Raw genomic sequence first — 11,921 nt, forward strand, 5'->3', positions numbered from 1 at the left:
GTCAGATAATTTGATGAATCATTGAAAGAAATTTATATTCACTGGCAGCAAGAGTAATAGGAATGTTAAGATGAGTATTAGTATTGGTATTTTTGATGAATTATTTTGATTGTTTTTTTTTCACCGATTTCTGTTATTTATTAATGAAATTTGTTACTATGCATTTTTCAATTCAAAACACGTTATCATACAATGGTTTTTTTGTTTTGGGCAGCTCTTTTATGGGATTGGTCTTTTAAAAATATATATATAGTCGCGTGGGAAAACTGAGCCATTTCCTTTTTATAGATTTCTAGAAACAGTAAACGAAACAACTTCCTATATATGTTCCCGTACGATAAAATTGATGAATACGTTTTCTACGATACACCTACGGATTTAGTCAGCATATGTGGGCAACTTGATGTGAATTCAAGTCATGTGAATAAAGTACAATGTATTGTTACGAAAGTTCTTGGTGTCTGGTCGGCATATTTATTACCAGTCATATGTGGACTTGGTTTAATTACACACAGTCTTGTTATAACGATTATATTTAAATGTTTACAATTTATACCGCGCCAGTTAATCTATACTGGTTGTCTGAGTTGTTCCAATATATTGACGAATATTTTATTTGCTTGGTTATGGTTATTTCCCGCTAAAGGTTTACCATATACAACCAACGGACGAATTTATTACTTCATATTTAATTCATCAAGAATAGCTTGTCGCATATGTCGTTTCACTTATTCACTGAGTACAACATTAACAAGTAATTTAATATTATGTTCAGCTATTGATCGTTGTTTGAGTATATATTTTCCAGTGAAATTCTTACATTTATCAAATCGTCATGCATGGTATATATGCTTAATTGTTTTAATTATCAGTAGTATAATGATGTCACCGTTTTTAATTGTAATTGATTGGATACAAGTTGGACAATTTCATATTTGTTGGATAGATGAATCGTTATTTAATTTACAAATTTATCATACATTATTTGCTAATTTAGGCTTAGTACAAAGCATTGTAATTGTTATAGTAAATATTACTTTTATCACCCGTTTTATCATACAAACTAAACGAACACGTCATACTATGGGACATAATAAGAAAGAATTAAAACATATATCTATTTCTATTATTCTCTTAGCATTTTCAATGTCATATGTATTAACCGCACTACCTCAAACTACAGTTTATTTATTAGCGTTTCTATGGTCGCATACACAAGAAGTGATTGATGAAGAATATGATGTATGGATAAAACTAATGTATAATTTAGCAGATATTGGTTGGAATCTTCATTTTACACGAGAATTAATTGATTTAATCATGTATTTTATATATCTGAAACCATTACGTCGAATATTATTGTGTAAGGTTAAAAACCTCATCAAAATAGCTCAGGCAATGAATCAGAACATATCAGACAATACGTCAGTAAAATAATTTGTATAAAGAGAAATCACTGGTTAAAAAAAACAATATACAATGCGTTTGTAATAGTTATGTGGTTTTAATTCAAACAATTATTCTTACTTTCATCGTTATTTCAGTGATCTTTTCCTCATCTATCTTCTTGTCATTGGATTATTGATAACAACGTGCATTTAACTTTGGAAAAATGCTATTTTTTTGGTTTTCATTGACATTACCTCGGTTAAGAGAATATAATGATAATGACAACAGCAACAACAACCAACTTATCCGATGATAAACAAATGGAAATTAAATTTACAAAAAAGCAACCGTTTCATCATACTTCTGTTTCGTCTAATAATAGTACATTTAGAAACTCATGATTAGTTCATACATCACATAAATTATATTATATTGCTTTTAGACTCAGACGTCTTTTTGAATACAATATAAATTACTTAATATTAACACCTTATTGTTGTCTCGAATTTCTGTGACTAACAATTGATAGTGCGGACAAAACTTCAGCGAAAGAAATGGTATTCAATTAGCATCTAATCTATTATGACACTTAAATGAAATTTTAATACCATCGAAATTAATCATGTCGTGGAGAACAGACATTTAGAGCATCGGTATACTAAGTTATAAAGATCACACTTTCAAACATTGATTAAAAAGAACTGACTTCGTTCTAAATACTTCGGTTGGGAAAACCAAGAACAACTGGAATATTACACATGAATTGTGAGAATTTAGGCCCAATATATCAAACATATCCTTATTAAAACAGTTAGAATAGGAAGGAGGATACAAGTAGACAGTTACTATGTCAAAAGTATTATATACAACTATGTTCTATGTGTCATCCTCATACTTAGCACATGTTTAAGTCATTTCAATATTCATAAATTCATTTTTCACATTCTTTTGTGTTTGTATTTCTAACTGTAGAACTCGACAATAAAGTACATTCTTCCATCCACAGTTCGACTTGTAATTTATAATGCATGAACAATAAATTGTTTGAAATGTAAAACGGTTGTATGTGTTCCACATAACGAAATGTGTAAGGTTTTGATTCTACCATGATTATGTAATGTGAATGAAATGGATTTTTCATCAACGAGGTGATAGCATGTACAATGTTTCCTGTATGGTGTTGAAGGTAACTTGTAGGTGACATGCATCTAATCATGAAGTATTTCTTAGTGTTCTATTTTACCAAGTACATTTTGTTGTACAATCAATCAGTAAGAACTAAAATAATAAGTGATGATTTCCATTATATTATAGTTGAAATCATGAGATAATTGAATCTAGACCACCATGGAAAACGTGGAATCACTGGATGGCCGATTCGTCCAATTGTGTGACTCTTCAGCAGTGCGCATTCACGATCCCGCCTCACCATATTCGAACCCATGACCTATCAGTCTCGTGCGCGAGCGTTCAACCTGTAGACCACTAAACTGGTCGGCATCCGACAGTGTTAATATCTAACTTCAACCAATCCACGATTTCCGTTATGTTTAGAGATTTTCAACCACGAGTATTAGTCACATCTTATTTGAAACCAGGAAACCTCAGACACTTGTGTTATCGTAGTCTGACACTCATCAATAGGGTTTTCCAACAACTCCCAGTTCAAACGAACCAAGAACATTTCAGCGATTAGGTGTACATTTTCAAATGTAATAATCTCACGATATAATATGTTGATGTTTCATTGTCACCAGTCACTATTTCTTATTCGTGTAAATCCTTGTACATCCAAATGAAATTCAGTCCATTGATCACAACATTCGATTGATTGTTTGACTGATATCAGGTGTTGCGAAATTTATATTTTGAAGTAGTGTTCTTAAGGGAATCGTGAAGTGATTTGTCAGTAGTAGAGCAAACGTAGAACAGTATGTTCTTTCCCGATTCGCACTTCCCGAGAACTCATCACATTTCTAATGTTTCACCAATATTAGATCGCGTTGAATAAATCACTTTTGTTCATCTCTTTAGATTGATAATAATGTCTGCAGTTTATTGCTGCTAATTATTTCTTTAGATAATAACAAATAGCTCAGCGAATAAATGGCTAGTGAATTCGAGTTTACTTTTGATTAAATCGATATACGTGAATTCATTCTGTCAGTATTTTATGTTAACTATAATTGTGTATCATAGAAATATGACAAATTTGACTGTATTCGAGCTGCAATGTATCACTGGGAACTAGTTGTCAGGTACACCTTCATGTGCATGTATTATCGCGTTGCAGAGATTCATGGCTGAAATTTTGATTATTCCTTATAGGGACATGTATGTGCTGAGTGGATGAAGTTTCGGTTTTATACGTTTGAGTGTAATTGGACAGTGAATAACAATGCAATAAAAGATGTTTATTTTGTTTAATTCATATAGGTGGATGATAATACAGATGCTTGATCTGATGGTAGTGGCAAAAGTAAGCGACTCAAAATGAGACTAACAACGGACAGTAATTAGAAAGTAGTTTAATCGTTTAAAGATTCCCATCATATTAAAAGACTAATATTTGAACGAAGAATATTTTTTTCGATAAATTCTTTTCCACTCGATAGAATTGTAGTAGCACTATCATATCTCTCTCACCCAATTTGACCCATATTTATTCTGATTACAGATCTTAAATTTTCACTTAACATATATACAGATTCAAGAGTTGACATTCTATACGAGTCATATCAACATTAACAATTTTATTCTATTTGGTTTGACAATCCTAAATTTACATGCTTTTAACGATGTACTTTGCCTTTAACCTGACCATGTTTTCGGGTTATTAATTTGGATATATAATTATAGAACCTGAAAAGGATACTCTATTTCTTAATTTATATGAAGTCTGTTTGGAGATTAAAATCGCTGGAATTAAGTGCAGTTTGATGGACTTCATGATTAAACTCATACTTGGTGGACAACCATTAAACAGATTGTTCTCAATCTGTAATAAACCATTTACACATTTGTCAATTCGAATACTAATGTGTTCACATACAACATCGTAGCTTACCATTGTTCCATTCTTCTGGTAATAGATAACACTGAGATTTTTTATTTACAGTCATATGAATGCTTTACGACATTATCAAGTTTATGTTAATGTGTCTTTAGTATACTACCTAGATATTTACAATGAGTATATGTGAAATCTCCTTGGAGTCGTATTCGAAATCAGTTATAGGAGTTTCCGGGTGCTTATATAAATTTAAATAAAATCAGAACAAGCACCGGTGCAGAATAATATGAATTCATGATATTTCTAATCATTGACCTATTTTCCTATTATGTAACATTGATTCAAGCCTTTTGTTATTCTTATCACAACTAGTACACCTATCATCACACTACCGATTTGTACTTTTCACTTATTATGTTTAGTTATGTAATCTATTCCACTGTTATCATTGATTCATAAACTACCTTGATTGGTTGAATAATTTCGTGTATGCATATAAATATTACTGTATATTAGAGTAAAGCCTGATGAGGATCTAATAGAAAATAATATTGTTCACTTATATATGTTGTTCTAAATCACAATATGGGAATTTTTCAAATTTTGAAATCACAGAAGTGAAGTTGCTTGAATAATTATGGCACACTTTATACGTTCTCTATGTGATACTCTTATATATTTTAAGAAAATATCTTGAATACTAGAAAAAATATCCTCAGTGAATTAATGCTCTTCTTGCAATCGGATTCATCTGTTTTTTGATTACGGCTCCTGATTGATTCCAGGAACAGATCCGTCGATCTTGTTTGAATTCTAATTGTCAGCAATAGAAGTTAAAAATACAGGGTTCATTCCTCAGTGAGATGGTATATGGGCATATTATGGGACGAAACATTCATCTGACCTTTTTTTATTTTCATTGATTGCCTAACTAGACTTTGATATAAATAACCTTCAAATAATCGTCTATGCCAAATTAGTTCTGTTGACTAGTAATATATTTGTTTAGTAGTAAATATTTTCCACTCAAAAATCAAAATTTTGTCCCAGTGGAATCTTGGTATATTTCCGTATTATTAAGTTTTTAATAGTTGAGATTAAGAATCAATTGGAGCTAGACCATCATGGAAAAACTGTAAGCACTGGATCAGTGTAGTTCGACCAGGTCTGCTGTGAGATAGTAACCCACTGAAGACATTGGTGGATGTGTCGCTCAATTTCGTGGATCGGTTGAAGTTAGAGATTAACACCGTTGGATGCCGGCCAGCTCAATGGTCTAAAGGTTAAGCGCTCGCGCGCGAAACTGATAAGTCCTGGGTTCGAGTCTCGCGAGGCGGGATCGTGGATGCGCACTACTGAGGAGTCCCACAATAGGACGACACGGTCATCCAGTGCTTCCCAGTTTTGCATGGTGTTCTAGCTTCAATTGATTCATGATCTCAACTATTAAAATACTATAATATCCACAAAACCCCTTCTTGTTTAACAATACCTTAGGTTAGCAACTGAATTTGTTTGTTATTTTTTTATATTTATTTTTTTAATAAACCTCCAAAATCATGAAAATTAATCGAAACATGTGATCATTAGTTTTTTTAAAAAAAATATTTTTTTCAAGGTTATTATTACTGATCATTCTCTTTAGTAAAATACCATGAACTTACTACTCCTTTTCATTTCGTTTATTGTAAAACCTATTGAAAAGATAATTTATCAAAATGGAGATATCTATCTATCTATTGGGTTGTTTGTTAATAATTCTATTTTTCCCATTATTAAAAAAAACAAGCAAACAAAAGAATTGGGATATATTTTTTTTAATTTTTTCGGAAAATTGAATTGTTGTTTATAGAATAATAAATCACATTTTGAAAATTGTTGTTTTGTTGATATTTTTCAACTGTTGATATTCAGGACTGTAATTGATTTGTGTGCATGTAACCTTGGAACTTCTCAAGCATACATCTTAGATACCGCTATTTCTTAAAAGGTAATTACATTTATAATTAATGGTCAGTATTAGATTTCAAAACCGATGGTATAGGCTACTAGTGTTGTTATCATAACTCAGTGGTTTTGCGTAAAACGTTTGAGTTCTATGATTAGACGAAGTGAACATTATAATTTGAACCTCTATGTAAATGTTTATCAATCATTTGGTTTTTGGTGATATTTACCAATACTATAAAGTTATATATTTGACATGAGATTAGACTTAATCGACCAATCCATCAAAAAAAAAACCATGAGAAATTTGTCAGTTTAAAATAGTCTCTTTGAAGATCCTTCAACAGTACTCTTAAGTAATCTTCATAGACAGGGAAAATGTTGGCGATAGTTCGATCAAGAAAATCCTAAACAATTATGTACTCCTTTACTATTATCCTTCTGAGATAATAATTATATATTTTAAATTTGTTCTCTATAAGCTTTTACGGTTTCGAGTTGAAGTACAACCCTTAAACAAAACCTAATATTATAAACGACATTCGAAATTAGTCCTTTTTTACACTTTTCGTATTGTTTTTTTTCTGTTCACGGTACATAGGCACAAATATCTGGAGCATTGGAAGAAGTTAGAACATTAGCTTTTCACTATTCACTTGTAATACGCCCCCGAATGCCCTGGTACGGCCGAGAGTGGGGAGAGTCCGCTCTCCCTCTCAAAATGCTCTCACATGGTCACGAATATACAGCCACTGCCGGGGAAGTCCTATTCACTGCCTTCTCGTGGCGGGGATGTTGTTTACGAAATTGAGAGGACGAAAAGCGAATGCCCGGTGCTTTAACCGGGTTGGTGTACACGGAAAGTCCGTCTAGGGGAGTTGGAAAACCCTGATTCCAAACCAATGGGGCACATGGGCTCCAGTATCCTGAGGGGATAAGTGGCGTATGAATCAACCGTTGGTCACCGGCTACCATGGGACTGCATCTCCTCACGATGCTCCACTGCCTTGTGGATCAGACCTTTAGGTCAAAGGCTCCGGGTATGGCCCCCTAAGGAAATCACCTGTTTCGGTTTGAGCACCTTGGCAGTATCACAGCCCTCACACAAACCAAATGAGATTTGTGTGGCGCACATATATCTGGTGCTTCCTTGTACTAATATTTATATGTTTAAATAATAATAAATAAATAAAACTTGTAATACTTTATAATTTCTAATTTAGATGATGCTTTCTATACAGAATTTGTCAATCGAACTAAAGCACTAATTGACAATTAGATCTATCAGGGATTTTGACTTTATCATATCTAATGAAAAATGATGGAATTTTTTCCATTATTTTATATAAAAATGAAAACGTTGTGAAAAAACTTATTGAAGTTACCCCTTCGATATGATACATCATTTAAGTTGGATTATTCAATAATATTTATCATTTCAGACAGCAAATATCTTCAGTTGTTTTCTTATTTATTGCTCCATAACTTTTCCACTTTGATAAATCATGTTACTAGAAATAATTGTTTAATTAGATTGTATCCTTATAGTCTTGGTATAACGGAACCCGATGGTTTAAGATGTTCAAAGGGGTCACTATTGATGGACTCTCAAAAGAATAATGTCCCTTTACGTCCTATACTTGATATGAACAACTCTCCATATCACTCGATTGTTGAATGGTTAGTTAACATTTAACAACCTGTTAAATTGTATCCTTTTAATGAACAAACGCTTTTCTTATAGATTTCGATAATGTTATTTTTCTTAAATATGCCGATTCCATACAAGATAAATTTATATTACAAGTTTTAATGGTAAACATTTTTGTTTCTACTGAATATTGATTGTTTATTTCGATTAAATCAATAACTCTACAGTAAAATTCTAATTTCTTGAAGACAGCAACAAAATAGGTAAGCTAAGAATCATATATGAAGATTTGTAATTATGCATAGTTGCTAAGCTCTATAGTTCAGTACAATAAAGAAAACAGACAATTTTCAAATAGTGATTTTACATAGAGAGGAAGAAGGAGAGAGAGCCTATGAAATGCATTTTATTATTAATAACTATTATTGGAATATCTAAGCGTAATTTTTTAAATCAGGAACTGTTTATAACCTATGGAACATTTATTCAGGGATTGTTGACTTGAAATCGTCCAGGACATTTGCTATACACTGTCAATAAATAGTGAAATAAAATAAAAGATCTGTTTAGGACTGAATGTTTCCCATATAACATCAATTCACAACAAACATTACCAGTGAATTGTACAAAATCTTTTAAGAAATCAATCTCAGTAGAGATATAATGATTTTCTAATTCTAAGCTGTCAATTTTGATAGATCTGCTATATGCCACTTTATGAACTAAATCGTATAACCAAAGTATTTTGATGAAAATACTTACATAGTGATTAGGCTTAAGGGTAGTTTTTGCGTTTATTTTCTTTACCATTGTTTCATTAGTAGTCAAATAATCAATTAATAAGCATGAATGAGTGAAATACCTTTTATTGAAAATGCGGTACATTTATGAAGGCACCATAAAGTCAAACTGATAATTCATTACATTTCAATCAAAACACTCAACCATTCTAATCATCTTTTTTTGCCGTTACTAAAGCGTTACTTACTTACATACTTACGCCTATTACTCCCAATAGAACATGGGCCGCCGACCAGCATTCTCCAACACACTCTGTTGTGTACCTTCCCTTCTAGTTCTATCCAACTTTTTTTCACTCTTCTCATGTCTGTCTCCATTTCTGTGTACTTTGGTCTTCCTCTTCTCCTTTGACCTTCAGGATTCCGTGTGAGGGCTTGTCCCGTGACGCAGTTTGGTGCTTTCCTCAATGTGTGTTCTACCCACTTCCACCGCTTCTTCCTGATTTCTTACTCCTCTGGAATCTGGTTTGTTCTCTCTCACATTAGGTTGTTGCTGATAGTGTCTGGCCAACAGATCCGAAGTATTTTGCATAGACATCTGTTAATAAACACTTGTATCTTCTGAATGATGGCTTTCGTAGTTCTCTAAGTTTCCGCCCTATACAGTAGAACTGTCTTGACATTTGTATTGAAAATTCTGACTTTGGTGTTGGTTGGCAATTGTTTTGATTTCCACATGTTCTTCAGTTGTAGGTATGCTCTTGCTTCACCGATCCGTGCCTCCACACAGTTTTTTTCCCGTTATAAAGACTTTTACCAACTTAAAATAACTTTAAATAAATAATACTGACTGATTAATAGAACAGTCAATGTAAAAAAACAGCTAAGAACTATTGATTCCGCTAAGGATAAATATAAAATTTTCAAGCTGCTTCGCAGTGCACACCATGTAGATTTTTGAAGTGTGGATATGAACCATGGATGTAGAAATCGGAATTCGAAATCAAAGAAAATTTACTAGAAAGTCAAAATCTAGTGATTTATATCACATAAAAAGCGCAGTAAAACCAATTGTGCACTCGATTTCAGAGATGTTCAGTTAAAGTCGACTTTTTTCAGAGTATCCCATTGACGATACCTAATTTCGAAGAATATACCAATTTTTTGACTTGTTTCATCAACCACTTACGGTCAAATGTAGTCAATTTGAATAATCGCTATGAACAATCTGATCTAAATGGCTTCACTGATTAGATTTAGATATTTGTTTAATAAATTACACATAACTTTACAAACTACTTGAACATTCATTTAGTAATATACTTAATCGATGTGAAAATGCAGAATATGCTGAACTAAAGTACAAATGTTTCCACATCAGGTAAATTTAACACACTTAATACTATATATTTCATAGATGACCCCATAAATACTGTTGATAAGCATTTGATCATATATGAATAATTATTTGTATGCTTATGAACAAAGATGGATAGTAGCTAGCAGTGCAATACAGGACGCGCTTTTCATCCTATTTGGGACTCATCATCTGAATGTACCTGTATCTCAGAGTTGATGTTCACTCTGAGACTAGAACTGCTAGTAACTATCCATCTTTGCTTACCATGCTTATGAATTAGGGCTTTATCGAGGCATTAAGCACAGTATGCATATATACCAATAAGAGACTGATCAATTGCAGTCCTAAATGTCAATGGGAAGATTCAGCCAAACAACACCAAGTGAATTTATTTGTATGCTTAATTCGATGATACAACTTCCAATTAATTTTTTTGAACACAGTCAGTAATCCATGGTGAAGTGTCAAAAATTACCCAATAATGCTAAGGCGGATATGAATAATATTTTTGAAGGAATAACATTAAAACAAATGTGGTTTGAATTTAATAATGAGATCCACACATGCATTAATAAGCAATTTTTCATAACTCCCTAACTTGCACTCCTCAAGCCTGATATCAAATAATATCAATAATCATGTTATACCTACTGACTTACGTATGTTAACCCTCGTGGAGGAGCATAGGCTGATCACTAGGACTCCCCAACCAACTCTGTCCTTAGCAATCCTTTTCAGTTGTTTCCAAATGCTATTTACTGTTATGATGTCTCGCTACAAATCGTGAAGTAATTTGTTCATATTTCTTCCTCTTTTTCTTTTTCCTTCAAAATTCCAAGTTATTGCTTGCCGTGTGATGAAGTTTGATGATTTCTGCAATGTATCTCTAATCCATCTGCAGTGTCTTTTCTTAATTTCTTCTCCAACTTGATGTTGGTTTGTTCTCTCTCGAAATAGGCTGTTGCTGACGGTATCCGGACAATGGACATTCAGTATCTCACATAGACAACTGTTTATAAATACTTGTACCCTCCTGATGATGCTTGTAGTAGTTCTCCACGTTTCAGCTCCATATAGTAGGATTGTCTTGATGTTCGTACTGAAGATTCTGACTTTGATATCGGTTGACACTTGTTTTGAGTTCCCCATGTCATTCAATTATATGAGTTCTGTCCTTGCTTTGACGTTCCTCACCTTCACATTTGCATCATATCCTCCACGTTCATCGATGGTCCTCCTCAACTAGTCAGTCTCTTAACAGTCCTAAACATCAATGGGAAGATTCAAACAAACAATACTAAATTAATTTAAACTTCACCCCATCGCACAAGCAAGTAACTATTAGGAGTCAGTAGCTGAGTGGGTTACGCGATGGCGTTTGAAGCGAAAGGTACTGGGTTCGAGTCCCAGAGTGAACATCAACTCTGAATGCAGGTATATTCAGCTGACCAGTCCCAAATAGGACGAAACGCTCGTCCTAGATTCCACTGCTAGCCACTATCCATCTTTGTTTATATCAATAATACTGTTTTTAAATATAGAATGAGCAATATTATAGATTCAGTATAACCCCAGAAAACACTGTCTGTACATCAAACTATAAGTTTTTATATTTCCATGATCTAGATTTATGATTGAAAAAGTACATAAAATTTCCATTACGCCGAAATCGTTGAATGAGTTATTTAACATTCAACTTATTTACAAAAAAACGTATTCTTGTATAGGTCGACATGTATAAATATTCGTTGATTAATTTGAAGTGAAATATATTTACCACAGACAATCGAAAATCTATAGAAAGAATTCAAACAATCTGGG

General features: G+C 32.8%; 1 protein-coding gene and 1 non-coding gene across 2 annotated transcripts; both read left to right on the forward strand.

Moving 5' to 3' along the window:
- Positions 1 to 324: 324 nt before the first annotated feature.
- On the forward strand, positions 325 to 1,437 carry Smp_203400 (uncharacterized protein; the record flags this gene model as incomplete). The annotated part of the gene is made up of 1 exon (XM_018800115.1): positions 325 to 1,437. One exon carries the CDS (start codon positions 325 to 327, stop codon positions 1,435 to 1,437), a length of 1,113 nt encoding a protein of 370 aa, XP_018653961.1.
- Positions 1,438 to 11,448: 10,011 nt separating this feature from the next.
- On the forward strand, positions 11,449 to 11,515 carry Smp_tRNA_00268_Gln_TTG.1.1. Its single transcript has one exon. It is a non-coding gene (tRNA).
- The last annotated feature ends 406 nt before the right edge of the window (positions 11,516 to 11,921 follow it).

Source organism: Schistosoma mansoni, chromosome W (genome assembly GCF_000237925.1).
Source record: "Schistosoma mansoni strain Puerto Rico chromosome W, complete genome".
Lineage (NCBI taxonomy): Eukaryota > Metazoa > Platyhelminthes > Trematoda > Strigeidida > Schistosomatidae > Schistosoma > Schistosoma mansoni.